Source organism: Malus sylvestris, chromosome 9 (genome assembly GCF_916048215.2).
Source record: "Malus sylvestris chromosome 9, drMalSylv7.2, whole genome shotgun sequence".
Lineage (NCBI taxonomy): Eukaryota > Viridiplantae > Streptophyta > Magnoliopsida > Rosales > Rosaceae > Malus > Malus sylvestris.
Genome location: NC_062268.1, coordinates 2,052,637 through 2,066,228, shown reverse-complemented (window position 1 = coordinate 2,066,228; position 13,592 = coordinate 2,052,637). Strand labels below are relative to the sequence as shown.

At 38.4% G+C, this 13,592-nt stretch overlaps 3 protein-coding genes across 11 annotated transcripts; 1 reads left to right on the top strand and 2 right to left on the bottom strand.

Moving 5' to 3' along the window:
- Positions 1-8: 8 nt before the first annotated feature.
- LOC126583563 (uncharacterized protein At4g28440-like) lies at positions 9-1,448 on the bottom strand. 4 transcript variants are annotated; one of them, XM_050247988.1, is made up of 3 exons: positions 1,381-1,448; positions 705-943; positions 9-561 (listed from the first exon to the last, which is right to left on the bottom strand). In XM_050247988.1, the coding sequence occupies exons 2-3, from the start codon at positions 925-927 to the stop codon at positions 341-343; spliced, it is 444 nt and encodes a 147-aa protein (XP_050103945.1). In that variant the 5' UTR covers positions 928-943; positions 1,381-1,448; the 3' UTR covers positions 9-340. The 4 variants fall into 4 exon arrangements, with proteins under 4 accessions (XP_050103945.1, XP_050103949.1, XP_050103946.1 ...); XM_050247992.1 differs by having other exon boundaries at positions 705-929; positions 1,381-1,445; XM_050247989.1 differs by having other exon boundaries at positions 1,255-1,388.
- Positions 1,449-3,539: 2,091 nt separating this feature from the next.
- On the bottom strand, positions 3,540-6,451 carry LOC126583552 (formate dehydrogenase, mitochondrial). Its single transcript, XM_050247972.1, has 6 exons — positions 6,074-6,451; positions 5,640-5,811; positions 4,564-5,104; positions 4,260-4,384; positions 4,063-4,175; positions 3,540-3,970 (listed from the first exon to the last, which is right to left on the bottom strand). Exons 1-6 carry the CDS (start codon positions 6,164-6,166, stop codon positions 3,857-3,859), a joined length of 1,158 nt encoding a protein of 385 aa, XP_050103929.1. The 5' UTR covers positions 6,167-6,451; the 3' UTR covers positions 3,540-3,856.
- Positions 6,452-8,332: 1,881 nt separating this feature from the next.
- Positions 8,333-12,401, top strand: LOC126583550 (protein farnesyltransferase subunit beta-like). Of its 6 annotated transcripts, XM_050247965.1 has the most exons (15): positions 8,333-8,551; positions 8,789-8,875; positions 9,206-9,311; positions 9,408-9,425; positions 9,497-9,532; positions 9,718-9,800; positions 9,906-9,959; positions 10,067-10,118; positions 10,230-10,294; positions 10,537-10,593; positions 10,778-10,850; positions 10,964-11,050; positions 11,128-11,290; positions 11,591-11,694; positions 11,914-12,401. In XM_050247965.1, exons 1-15 carry the CDS (start codon positions 8,439-8,441, stop codon positions 12,142-12,144), a joined length of 1,329 nt encoding a protein of 442 aa, XP_050103922.1. In that variant the 5' UTR covers positions 8,333-8,438; the 3' UTR covers positions 12,145-12,401. The 6 variants fall into 6 exon arrangements, with proteins under 6 accessions (XP_050103922.1, XP_050103926.1, XP_050103921.1 ...); XM_050247969.1 differs by lacking the exon at positions 8,789-8,875; XM_050247964.1 differs by lacking the exon at positions 9,408-9,425 and having other exon boundaries at positions 9,479-9,532.
- Positions 12,402-13,592: the final 1,191 nt, after the last annotated feature.

Here is a 13,592-nt window from a genome sequence, read left to right as displayed (position 1 = left end):
AGAGAAAATTCTACGACGAAAAACACATAGGGCTAAAATCCACTTGCATACAATATGATAATCTCATGACAGCAACAGCTCATAGCCTAATACAAATCAAAGAAAAGCAAGCAAGTTCCTTTTACACACTATTTGACTGGAGTTACCGGCTGTGCAGCAGGCCAGAGTTGCAATGGCGCCCCTCGTACAAGTAGACTCCCGTAGAAATAGCTCCGCGACATCTGCTAAACAAGAAATTTTCTTAGGCAGGCACTGAGAAAAACTACATATCTTTATACTGATTGAAACCCGTTTCTAAGAACTGAGCAGGGATGTGAAACGCGCTAGCGAAGGTCGCTTTTCAACAAACCACTTGACTGGCACCAGGATTAGCCAGTTCATTAACATTAATCAGCTCATATTCCACCAGTGACAAGTTGTTATCTTCCTTAACAGAGAAGCTGGCGGGTTCGGTTACTTCAACTCGACCCCATTTGTCCACAGCAAGCCTCATAGAACCCTTGAACATGTCTATTTTCGCGTTGCGCAGAATCACCGTGGCACCAGTTGTCATCAAATCAACTGTCCATAAGAAAGGCCAAGACATAGTAAGAACAAAACTCATCTAAAATCTGTGCAACCCAACAACAACAACGAAAGTAAAACATGTCGTCGACAGAAGACCAAGAACAAGATCAAGATCAATGTCTTATAAAAGACACTACCTTGGTCATTTCTGGCAGTGAAAATGATGGTTCCGGTTTCATCTCCGACCAAGCATTCGGCGATCCTCATCTGACGAACTCGGATTCCATCAGGACGGGCCTTCTGCAATACCATCTTCACACTAACAACCTTCACAACCAAGGTGTGTCCCTTGGTGTCCGGTTTCAGCTGATCAACCTTCTTGAATACAGGTTTCCTCTTTGCCGGTTTTGTTTCCGCCATTTCTAACAAAAAAACTCTTAACATTACCCAACAAAGAGAAACACATCAACAATCCGAAACAACCTCAAAAAATCTTAACCAAATACAAACATGAATCTAGTACTCGAATTTAACCACATTTGCCACAAGATACAAGAAAGTTTCATAACATCTGAGAGAACAAAACGTCACGAATTCATTTAGTCACAAATGTTCATAAAGATGCAACATTTATCTTTGTAATTAGTCACAAATTACACGATTAGTCACGCACTTGATGAAAACAAAACAGAAATTATACACACACACACACACATATCAGCAGCTAAAAAAGCAAAAAGCAGGAACCTTTCTTTCTCTTTTCAGATGGTTTTTTGGTTCTCAAAAACAATATCTGATCCTTGAAACAACAACTCAGAATCCTTAATACTAGACAATGAAGAAATTGTAGACAGGATTCAGTTTTGGGATTACCGTTTAGAGAGAGAGAGAGAGAGAGAGAGAGAGATTAATCTGTTTTTGGTTTTTTACAGTAGTGAGAGTAAGCGTGTGGTGGAGGTATTTGATGACCGTCGAAATCGCCTTTTGAAACGAAAGGTTACTGGACCAACGGCCGTTTGATCTTCCACTTTTTCATGAACAAATCTTGTTGGTACACGTCGTCATGATCAATGCGATAGAAAGAATGCTTTATGTATTTCATTTCTTAATGAGGAAGTAATTACAACTGTGTTTATATACACTTTGCTAGATTAACTACTAACACAGTGATTAGTTACAAAATAGTTGTAACCAATTTACAATTGTCACAACAAACAGAAAATATCTAAGTACGAGGTGTCCCTTTACCCTCCCTCAAGCTAAACGAAAGAGACCCGAGAGATAGCTTGGACTGTAACAACTTGAATTTGGCCTTGGAAAGTGCCTTGGTGTGAATATCTGCAATTTGATGTTGAGTACTAACATATGGAATTCGAAACAAATTGGCTAAGACAAGTTCTCTGATATAATGATAATCAATTTCCACGTGTTTCATACGAGCATGAAACACATGATTAGATGCCAAAGAGATTGTCGAGACATTGTCACACTACAGTTGAGGAACCTGTCTAAGTGGGAAGGTGATATCATTAAAGATTTTGCATTTCCATGTCAATTCTGCAGCAGTGTGGGCGACAGAACGATATTCAGCTTCCGTGGAGGATCGAGCAACAGTGTGTTGCTTCTTTGCACTCTAGCTAATCAAGTTCTTACCCAAATACACACAATAACCACTTGTAGATCTTTTGTCAAAGATGCAGACGACCCAATCAGCGTCTGAAAAAGACATGAGATGTAAAGAGCCTTTCTTGAACCACAAACCTTGATGTAAGGAGAATTGTTGAAGTTGTCACATCCCGACTCGGGCTTCACCACATCCCAGGCTAAATTCCGATGTAGCATGATATTGTCCCTGGGATTGCTATCGCGCAAACTCGCTTAACTTCGGAGTTCCGATGGAACCCGAAGCCAGTGAGCTCCCAAAAAGCCTCGTGCTATATGGAGGTGAGCATGTACATATAAGGCATAGAGGATCCACTCCCCTAGGCGATGTGGGATCTAACAGAAGTTCTTGGAGTAATTACCATTACCGTTGCGCTAAAATGATCATTTACCACGATTGTTTTGAAATTTGGGAGGAGCATGAAACTGAGCAGCATAAGCTTTTGGGGAAGGAATAGTATTGTGGTGTAGGAAGGAAATGACCCTGAGATTGAGCATCAAAGGCCTGGAAAGGTTCTTGAGCGGAAGAGACAGCTCATTTCTTTTTGCGATTCATGAACAATTCCTTGTTGATCAACATACCATGCAGTTCATCCAGAGTAGTTGATGAAATTCTCAGCATAATAGTCAATAAAAGATTCATATTCATCAAATAAGTCATTAAGAGTGACATCAATAAGATCATGATAAAAAATCAGAGAACCAGCCGCCATTAAAGCATCTAAAAACCTTTGATGCATTGTAGATACTCAAAAATCGAGAGATCACCTTTGTGTACAGAATGTAGACGAGATTTGATTTGATGAATATGAGCAGCAGATACACCTTCAAATCGATTTTCAAGAATAAGCCAAAGATCACAAGATGAGGTCGCACAAACAGTAAACAAAATGATTTATTCAGAGAGAGTAGAATTAAGCCAAATAAGGATATTATGATCCTTTTCATACCAAGCTTCAAAGGCAGGGTTAGGAATTCCAGTATTGCAACCAGTTTGATCAAGAAGATAAGGCGGTGGACAGATCTCGGAACCATCAACAATGCCGGTGAGCATGTAGCCTGAAAATTGGAGCAAAGAGAGCCTTCCAGACCAAATAATTGTCATGCTTCAGCTTTGTAGGCACCGTACAACTGATATTTTGGATCATGATCGATGAAATCAAAGAACTGAAAGAATTAGGGTTCATCGCAGTGAAATTAGGGGCGACAAACTTAGTCGGTGCAGGATTAGGAGGAACAATTTCAGGATGCGTAGGCGAAGATACTCTTACAATGGACGTCTAGTCCAGATTGACTTATCTATTTTTAAGAATAAACAAGTTTTTCTTTTTCTTTTGGTATTGGTAAAAGTGAGAATCGAACGCAGAACCTCGTACGAAGATACTCTTAAACATTTGAACAAGTTTCTTACGGGTTTTGAGCAAACTCGCTAATTAAAGTTACAACTTTTCATTATTGAAAGGGAAAGTTTCCCGGCAGCATAAACTCTTACAAGTCTCACAGAGACATAGTGATGCATGCTCGGATCAAACCGGTGCCCTATACGGCTATACAACCGGTGAAAACGAAGAAGATAAAAGCACACAGACCCTAAAGTCGAAGGCTTTTGGCTACATTATTCATATGGACCTGCCTCATAGCATCTGCAAGCGAACACAAAGTAGCAGACTTAATACAAGCACCCGAACTACTGGTATTGGCTTGCTAGTTTACCGTCCTTGACAATGTAGTTTTGTGCCGGAAATTCTTCTCCCTTGAAGTACCTGTCGAGCATATCCTTCGTCCCAGCAGCATAACGCAACTGCACAAATTACATGATGGATTTCAGTTCTGGGAACAAATGAAGTGAAACCATGAGCGTAAAGGATAAGATAGTAAACGTCAAAAATATACCTGCGCATCAATTGTGGTACCGGATATATGAGGGGTCATAGCATGGTTTGGCATGTAACGCCATGGATGGTCTTTTGGGGCTGGTTGTGGATTCCAAACATCACCACTGTAACCTGGAGAATTATAGAATCAAATGAAACGATTAGGCAAAAGTCAACAGAATTAATTCGATTAACATTGACCAGTTCATGAGTTACCTGCAATGTGTCCGCTGGAGCAAGCGTCGACAACAGCCTGCGTATCCATGATTGCCCCACGAGCATTGTTAACAATCAGAACTCCCTTCTTACATTTTGCAATTCTTTCTTTGTCAAACAGTCCTCTGAGTCACAAGATCAATACCCGTTAATTGTATTGATCCTATCAGTTTGTCAGTCGTAGATAAGCTTCTAAACACAATTATACAGTAATAAACTCAGAAGATTAGTCCTCTCCACCAAAACAAATAAATAACAATCAAACGGAATAAAATAGTCAGAAGATTAGCCTTGACTTAAGTACCTTGTTTTTTCAGTAAGGGGTGTGTTGACAACAATAACGTCACATTTCGGAAGCATTGCATCCAGATCCTCCTCAAACTTTGCCCCGGTCTGTTTCTCCAATTCGGAGTCAATCTTGACACGATCATGATAGAGGAGATTGCAGTTGAAAGGCTTCAACCTTTGGAGCAAAAGCCTGCCAATACGTCCAGCACCAACCGTCCCCACCGTCTTTCCTTCAAGATCATAAGCTCTGTAGGCAATGCCTGCAACATTCCATTCCCCACTAACAATCTGCTGATACCCAGGTACGAAGTTGCGGACGAGAATGAGGATTCTCATGAGCTCATCTTCTGCAACCGAAACCACATTGCTTCCCGTGACCTCTGCCACGGTTAATCCAGCAGCAGCAGCAGCTTTCAGATCAATGTGATCAGAGCCAATTCCAGCTGTTAGAAGCAGCTGCAAATTCTTGGCCTTTTTTATCCTTTCGGCCGTGACATAGGCCGGGTGGAAGGGCGTTGTTATGAGAACATGAAGATCTTCAATGTGTTTGTCAAGTTCTGAATAAACAGCACCAAAAGGGACATACAAAGTTCCCATTAGTTTAAAGTTCGAACAATGTAAGAAAAATCAACTTATAAGCCCAAGGAAAACTCATCTCAAAGCGGAAAAACCTGTCAAATTAACAAGTTACCGGTCAGTAATTAGGCGAGTTGGACGCCATATACATGCTGCTAGCAGGACAAAATTTAGCATAACTGAGTCAAAAGTTTTTAACAACATTCATTGATCACATTAATCTTGGCATATCTGTTCAGGCCAAGTGTGTCCTTTTGTTTATAGTTTTTGACAAGGCAATACTCTAAACTACTCTAATCTATAGGAAAGGGGGATCCAACTCGAGTGACACTGCCCTCACCAACTAGCCTAACACACGTCTACAAACTAAATATAGCATAAGTAAGCTAATTTTATACTCACATAAGCACATGCATTAGGACATTATATCTATATATATATATATATACATACACACACACACACACACATTATATATGAAATGTATAGAAAGGTAGTGAAATTGTATGAACTAACCACAATTTGGTCCTTCCTTGTCATCGGTGACAATATACTTGTGGCCCTGTGATTCCAGCCAGTCCCTTATCCCCAAGGCCCTCTCCTCACAACCCAGAAAATTGGGGTTCAATTCTGCATACTCCTTGGCCTTGTAAAACACCCCAACTATCTTTTTGCTTCCACCAGATGCCTGCTCATACCAAACCACATCAATTTAACACAACCCAAAATTTGGTTTATTATTATTTTTTAAAACGAAAACCCAAAAACGAGGGACTTGTAGCTCAGTTGGTTAATAGCAATCGTCCAATCCACTCGAGGTCAAACTCCCCATTTCCCCATAAGGCTAAAGGTGGCATTTTTAAGGTGATCAGCAATTTAACAAGCTTAATTATCACAATTAACTAATTGCTGAATTAAATTATGTGAATATATATATGGAAATGGCTTACATGGAGGTGCCTGGTGAAAGTTGTTGAAGATGCTGAGCTTCCTGATGAAGCAAGACCTCGAACTGCAGAAACAAGCACACGCTTCATCGCCATGGATTCTTAAAAATTTCCTGCTAATTGGTTGCCAACCGATGAACCTTGAAACTAAAATATTTTGAAATTTATTAAAAACTGAGAAATAATTAAAAAGAGAAAGCTCTGTGTTGTGTGCAACACAAAAGCCAAAAGGTTTCTGCCCATTTATTTATAATAAACGAATGAACCGAGAGCTCAGTGACTCTCTTCATCATCCAACTCCACTCCACCTAATCTTTCTGGTTTTTAGTATGCATGCTACGCACGTGTAGAGTCTACTTGTCGGAAACTACTCGTTTTCCTCTTGGCAAGTTGGCAACTGTCCGAAAGGTACGTTGTTTTGGAAATATTTGTGCTCACCATCCTTAATTGCCGGTGATGCTTACCATTTTACTTCGTTACAAGAGTTTATAATAAATATATTAAATTAGACTCATATAATGACAATTAATAAGGTGATGATCATTACTACCACTTAAGATGATAAGTTAAAATGTACTCGGTCTTTTTAGTGCGGAGGGTAGCTATAAAACCTTATTTAAACTTCGAGAATGTTACTGTAATGATATTTAATTTATCATGTTTCGAGAGAGTGAATTTCATACTAGACCATATTGTCAATCGATGCTATGATGAAACTCAAACTTACCTCATGATATCTAGCAAGTTAACTGGCGTCCTAAGTCCAACAGTCCACGTGCTTCCACATTACTCAGTATGCATTGTCCACAATATACAACTGATATAGCTTGTTAAGAGTGATACGTAATTGATTTTATGATGAAATATCAACTTATTTCATCACGTTTTACCATAAATTTTTACATAATAATGCATAATTTAGTTGAGATGCCCCATAGCAGCAGAAGGTCCTTCTTCATGGTAGGGTAACCTTATCCAAAATCAATTTGTCGATCGCCTTTGTGACTTTGCAGAGGCTTTTGAGCCGCGGGCCCGGAAAACTTTGGTGGTTGTGTCACGCCAAAGTGGTGAAATGCTATTCGTAATTTGGTGGGTAGTACACTGTACACATAATAACCGGATTCTCTCATGAGCTCAGGATAGAGATTCTCCTGAGCAGTTCATCCGGATTGTTGAATTTTGATTCAACGATTTTAAACATAAGGTTCTTCTAAAAATTATAATAATTGCAGTCGTTGAATCAAGTTTGAATAATCCGAATGAACTGCTCATAAGGATCCCCATCCTGAGTTCAGGATAGGATCAGTTCCATCAATTTGGTCAAAAAATGCCCCAAAGGCATTCTTACGTGGACGAGCCATCCACTAATTGGACCACATGGCAAGTACAAAGTGGTCTAAACTAATTATGCTTTATCTAGTGGAGGTGGCATCAGGGTCCCACCCGGTAAACACCATACAGCCTAAATACCAGCCGGGGGAGGCCCTTCTCACGACGGAATTGAGAGATTTTTTAATATTTCGGAAACACGGTTTAGTAATGTTATAAGTAGTTGGAAATTTGAATTATTTTTTTCAATTAATTGTATTAAGATATTTTGTGTACCTAGCAGTGTTTCTGGTACAATAAATTTTTTTCGACGGAAATGACAACTTATCTAAGTTATCTCCAACTAAAAAGTGGCACCAACACAAGTTTTATGTCGATATTTGAAGAAGTTTGCAAAATCAAATATAACCTATGATGTATAATTATAATGTTTGTGATGGATGCAATCGTTGAGTCTTTACAAATAACATTTTTTCGGGGACTTAAGAAAAATATTATAAGTAATTTGAAAACAATCAGACAATTGATTGATTCATAAGCATTTTTATGTACTTTTAAGACGTAGATAGAAAAGTCAAAAGGTAACGACACTGAAATTTGAAAATTTATGAAATGTTTTATATAAATTTTGAAAAGCTTATAATGCAGTCAAAATTGTTTGAGAACAAGTCTTCCAAAAAAATTTTGATGTAGAAATTTGCAAAACCGATTAAAACAATGGCTTTTACGTTTTCAGAAAGACCGAAAAAATTGAATGCGTACTTCCATCAGGCCTAAATCAAACAATCAAACCAAACCAAACCAAATCAAACCGCACCGTATTGATCCAAAACGGGCCTCACCCACCTAGTTGACAGCCCAATATATTTATCATTTACGAGCCCAACTCGTGATATTTATACATAAACTTTAACTAAGCCCAATTAAACTCCGTTCTTTTTAACTTAGTAAACTCCGTTTGCTGTTTGGGCGGAGTAAAGCGAACTCAAAACTGCAAAACGGTGAATTTAAGTGGAAAGTCAGTAGGAGGACGGCGGAGATGGAGCGTCCGACCGCCACCGTGACTCAGCGCGATCAGTGGATGGTAGAAAGTGAGGTCTTTGGGATCTACGGATGCTTCGGCAGCCTCCCTCCCAAAGCCCAATCCGTCATGTAAGAAAAAAGCTACCAACTTTGCACTCTCAATAAATCCTTTGGGTTTACAAAGAATTTCCCTTTTGTTGTTGCTTTTTTTTTCTTCGATGCGAGCGATATTCTACTTTAAACTAATTTAATTGAACTGTGGGGATGGGGATTCGAACTTGTTTATTTTTTATTTTTTTAAATTGTGGGGTTTTGTTGTGGAATTTGATGGATTTTTTGTTGTTGTGGGGTTCTTGGACTTTGAAGGATTGAGCTTCATCGTGATAGTCACATAGAGTACTTAACCAGAGGACTCAGAGGACTCCCTTCCTCCTTCTGCGTTTTGGATGCCAAGTATAACTCTCTCTCTATATATATACAGAGATTTTAACCGGGACTGTTTTTTTTTTTTTTTTGGGAAAGAATTTCGGGACTGTTTACTTTAAAAAAAAACCACATTTTTACATTAAAAAATCAGATACTGTTCACTTTATCATTTATTTTATCTTTATCTTTCAAATTAAAAAATTTCAAATTATTTTCATTAGTTTTCTATATATTATATATATATATATATGTATATGTATATATTTCTGGTGATTTTTAGCAGACTTTCATGATTTTGTTTTGATTGAGATTTTGATTTCTACGACATGTTCAATTGTTGTGTACATTTGTCTGTAGTCGGCCTTGGCTTTGCTATTGGATTCTACACTCATTGGCTTTGCTAGGGGAGTCTATTGATGATGAACTTGAACGTAATGCCATTGATTTCCTAAGCCGTTGTCAGGTATGCGAATAATCGATTGTAATTTGTATGACAATCTTACATCTTTTATATGGAACGTAACGAAAGACAGGTGTTTTGGTTTGCTTCACCACTAAGAACAACAACAACAAAAAGGTGATCTTTAGTGTTTTGTTAGCATGTAATGGAGTGTTTAGATTGTCAAGAAGTTGTGTTTTTTCTTCCAGGACCCAGAGGGGGGATATGGCGGCGGACCTGGACAGGTAAGTAAATTGGTCTCACTATTTGCCGTTTTGGCTTAGCCAATGTCGATATATCTTTGTTTAACTTTGTTAGCGTTAGTTGTGATAGCTTGACTATGCTCATACAATATTGCTTATCTACTCTTATTATATAGTGCTTTGCATTCTTTTGCTGACAATTGTTAGCATGTTCTTTGATTTCCCAGATGCCACATCTTGCAACAACTTATGCTGCAGTTAATGCGCTTATAACTCTCGGTGGTGATGAGGCGCTTTCATCAATTAATAGGTGGTTAGTTTATGGTCCATTTAAGAAAAAAAAAAAACTTTTTTCACAACAGTGAAATTCATAGCCTTTTGGAAGTGATTTGACGTGATTTTTCTTTCTTTTCAGAGGTGAACTCTACAAGTTTTTGCGGCGAATGAAACATCCAAGCGGCGGCTTCAGGTTAGATATCACATTGATTTGTGTGGTTCTATAGTTTGAGGACATATATGTACAATGATCATTTCAGTACCCTTGATATACTTTTACCATCACTATTTACTTCTTAGGATGCATGATGGTGGAGAAATTGATGTCCGGGCTTGCTACACTGCGGTTTCTGTTAGTCTCTCTCTCTCCGTCCTTTGTAATGCATTATAGTTGTGTTCTTTGTTACCGCCTTGCTGTATGCTTGCTTAATTTTCATCATGCCTATTCTACTCGTCCTTGCAGGTAGCAAGCATTTTGAACATTTTGGATGATGAACTGGTTCATAATGTTGGAAGTTTCATCTTAAGGTTGCTTACCGAGTCATTCATTTTATTGAAAATAAATTTAGCTCAGTTTGATATTTTGAAGTATGGGTTGTATTGTTGTTGTGATACCGTGGAGTGCTTGTCCAATTGTCCTTGATTCTTAGACATCTGTTTTTAATTGACATCCTTTTTATTGCCTTTGCTTTGAGTCATGGACTGAAGTTTTTTTTTTCCTTGATATGAATGGCATTATATCTTGGTTAAATTAAACATTATCTTTGCAGTTGTCAGACGTATGAAGGTGGTATTTCTGGGGAGCCTGGTGCTGAAGCCCATGGTGGGTATGTTTCAGACTTGCATGTCAATTTTTTTTTGTCCGCCTGTCTTTATGTTCTTCCCATTTACGTATTCTGACAGATTGCATAAGCTACTAATGTCAAATCATGTGAAATATTAGGACATGTATTTTCACTTCCTTTTACATTTTCCATTCGCTCATAGGTCCGACAATTCTTTTCCCTTCAGGTACACTTTTTGTGGGGTAGCTACAATGGTTCTAATCAATCAGGTCAATCGTATGGATTTGCCTGGACTAATTGTAAGAAAATTATCCTCTCTTTTGTGCGTTGCGGATTACAGATATGAAAATTTGTATAGTTATTTGTTTATCTGCTTTTATTCTGCTGTTTGAGTAGTTTGTTATTGTATTAGGGTTGGTTGGTATTTCGACAAGGGAAGGAGTGTGGATTTCAGGGGAGGACTAATAAATTGGTCGACGGTTGCTACTCCTTCTGGCAGGTGATTCTTTGTCTTTTCTTCTTGAGGATCCTTCTCAATCATAGTTGAACGTATTATGTTAACTATTCAGTGACCAGGGAGGCGTTTTTCCATTATTACAAAGAGTATGTCCAACTATTGATGAACAACTCGAGCTTCGGGATGCTGGAGGACACTGTACCAAGGATGGCCCACAGACTTCTACAAAATCTAATTTATCTGAAGAGGGGAAAAATTTTGAAGGCACTACATCTCCAGGAGGTAGGCTGACAGCTTAGGCGCATTTAAGATGTTCTCTATCTATCCTTTACGAGAACAGATTCGCCTTTTTAAACCCATATTTTCTGCTCAATCTTCTAATTTATGCGCTACATGGTTATCTTATACAACAACAAAGCCTTTTCCCACCAAGTGGGGTCAGTTATATGAATCCTAGAACGCCATTGCGCTTGCTTCTGTGTCATGTCCTCCGTTAGATCCAAGTACTCTAAGTCACAAGGTTATCTTATAAATTTATAATTTTCCTGTTCTTATATGCATGGCTAAATGTTCCGTGTGCAGTGAATTTGAATGACATCGGTTATGATTTTCTCAAGAGGCCTGTAAAATTGGAGCCACTTTTTCACAGCATCGCATTGCAACAATATATACTTTTATGCTCACAGGTTCGATATTTAACACATAACTTTACACTGTAACAGCTGAATGCTTGACTTGACAGGTTTTAAAGTGAGAACTTATTTCTCCATCATTATACTAGTTATCGACAGTTAATCTGTATCAATATGCATCTCAAGCAACGTTATCTTAATCGTTCATATTTCTAATTTCTAAGTTTCTCACTTCCGAGGGGGTAACAAATCAATTCGATTTTGTCGATGCAGGAGGAGAATGGTGGAATGAAAGACAAGCCCGGGAAATCTCGAGACTTTTATCACACATGCTATTGTCTAAGTGGTCTCTCTGTATGTCAACACATTCTGTCGAACGATGAAGACTCTCCGGTGTCGCCTAGGGCAGTCATGGGTCCCTATTCCAACTTGTTGGAACCAATTCATCCCCTCTTCAATGTTGTCCTAGAAAAATACCATGAAGCAAGGGCATTCTTTTTCTAGAGACTGAGCAATAAACTCCTCGGAGGGAGGAGTTTTTCGGCCCGGATCCCGAACCACGTGACTGTCTGTCCAAGACTCGTTTGGTGGGGCCGCCGTCGGATTGCTTAAGGATTGCTTAAGGTTTGGATGAAGAATGCATAATTTAGGCTTGTAACATTAATAATTAAGGGCATAGTCTTGGCTAATGTTTCTGTACTTGTATGAATAATGTATTCTTATTTATGTCAACAAATTAATCTAATGCTGCATTAATCCAATTCACTCGTTTTTGTTTTCAACTGATATTTTAGCAAGTTTTGTTCCCCACCACCCACCGCCCAGAACCATTTGTCGACCAGCTAGTCCTTGGCGGTGTCACTGGTGGTCCCATTGACACATGTGTTGCGATAGCAACATGAACAAGTTTTGGAGAAACTTCAACCCAATTGCTCAACGCTGCGTAAGAAAGATAAAAATACAAGACAACGAGGCTATTGGTTTTGGAATCGAAACCCTTCCAGACCTCTCAATCTTAAGCCGACGAACTGTAAAATTCAGACCATTTATTTTAAATCTTACAACCTCTATTAATTCATTTTATTGGCATACTTTATACAAATCAAAAGTTCAGATTTTTCTCCCCCTCTTTTGAACGGTCCAAATTACTCGATCCATCGGCTTTAGACTACAACATTCATAAAGGATATGAGTTCATTTGATACCGTTGTAGTACATCCTGTGTTGAAATGTCATTGTGACTGTATCAAGTGGGAAACTTAAAACGAATGGGCCTATCATGCTTTCTTGATCTATCTCGAGTCTCATCACAATATCAAAACTTTAGATATAATCGAAGATTTACTACTATATTGAGGAAGTGCGGATTTACGTTAATGCACACAATAAGCCAATTATACTTAAAATAGAACTGCTAAATAGCTAAAATGGTCATTGAGATTTGCATAACTCATTACTTTGGTCCCTAACATTTCAAATCGATAAAAGTGGTCCCTGAGATTGTCCACCATCCATCATTTTAGTCATTCCGTTAAAAACTTTTTAAGTGTCCCGAAGCTCTTGGCCGGAAGTTTGGATAATTTTCAAAGCTTCATAACTCAATCGTTTTTTAACCAAATTCGACCCATAATATATCAAAATAAAGATAGGAAAGTGTAGAATAAGATTATACCTATTTGGAAGCCCAATGGCTGCCGGAGATAGCCGGAAAATAGCCGGCAGACTCTGGCAGCCATTGGGCTTCCAAATAGGTATAATCTTATTCTACACTTTCCTATCTTTATTTTGATATATTATGGGTCGAATTTGGTTAAGAAACGATTGAGTTACAAAGTTTTGAAAATTGCTCAAACTTCCGGCCAAGAGCTCCGGGACCCCTAACACTTTTATCGATTTGAAATGTTAAGGACCAAAGTGATGAGTTATGCAAATCTCAAAGACTATTTTGACTA

Bases quoted from the DNA above. Each gene is read 5' to 3' on its own strand.
- LOC126583550 (XM_050247964.1), top strand. From the start codon at position 8,439: ATGGAGCGTCCGACCGCCACCGTGACTCAGCGCGATCAGTGGATGGTA. The intron at 8,876-9,205 runs GTATAACTCTCT...ATTTGTCTGTAG, and splicing joins TTCTGCGTTTTGGATGCCAA to TCGGCCTTGGCTTTGCTATT. The intron at 9,960-10,066 runs GTTAGATATCAC...TTTACTTCTTAG, and splicing joins CATCCAAGCGGCGGCTTCAG to GATGCATGATGGTGGAGAAA.
- LOC126583552 (XM_050247972.1), bottom strand. From the start codon at position 6,166: ATGGCGATGAAGCGTGTGCTTGTTTCTGCAGTTCGAGGTCTTGCTTCA. The intron at 5,812-6,073 runs GTAAGCCATTTC...TGGTATGAGCAG, and splicing joins CTTTCACCAGGCACCTCCAT to GCATCTGGTGGAAGCAAAAA. The intron at 4,385-4,563 runs GTACTTAAGTCA...CTTGTGACTCAG, and splicing joins CCCCTTACTGAAAAAACAAG to AGGACTGTTTGACAAAGAAA.
- LOC126583563 (XM_050247988.1), bottom strand. From the start codon at position 927: ATGGCGGAAACAAAACCGGCAAAGAGGAAACCTGTATTCAAGAAGGTT. The intron at 562-704 runs GTAGTGTCTTTT...TCTTATGGACAG, and splicing joins CACTGCCAGAAATGACCAAG to TTGATTTGATGACAACTGGT.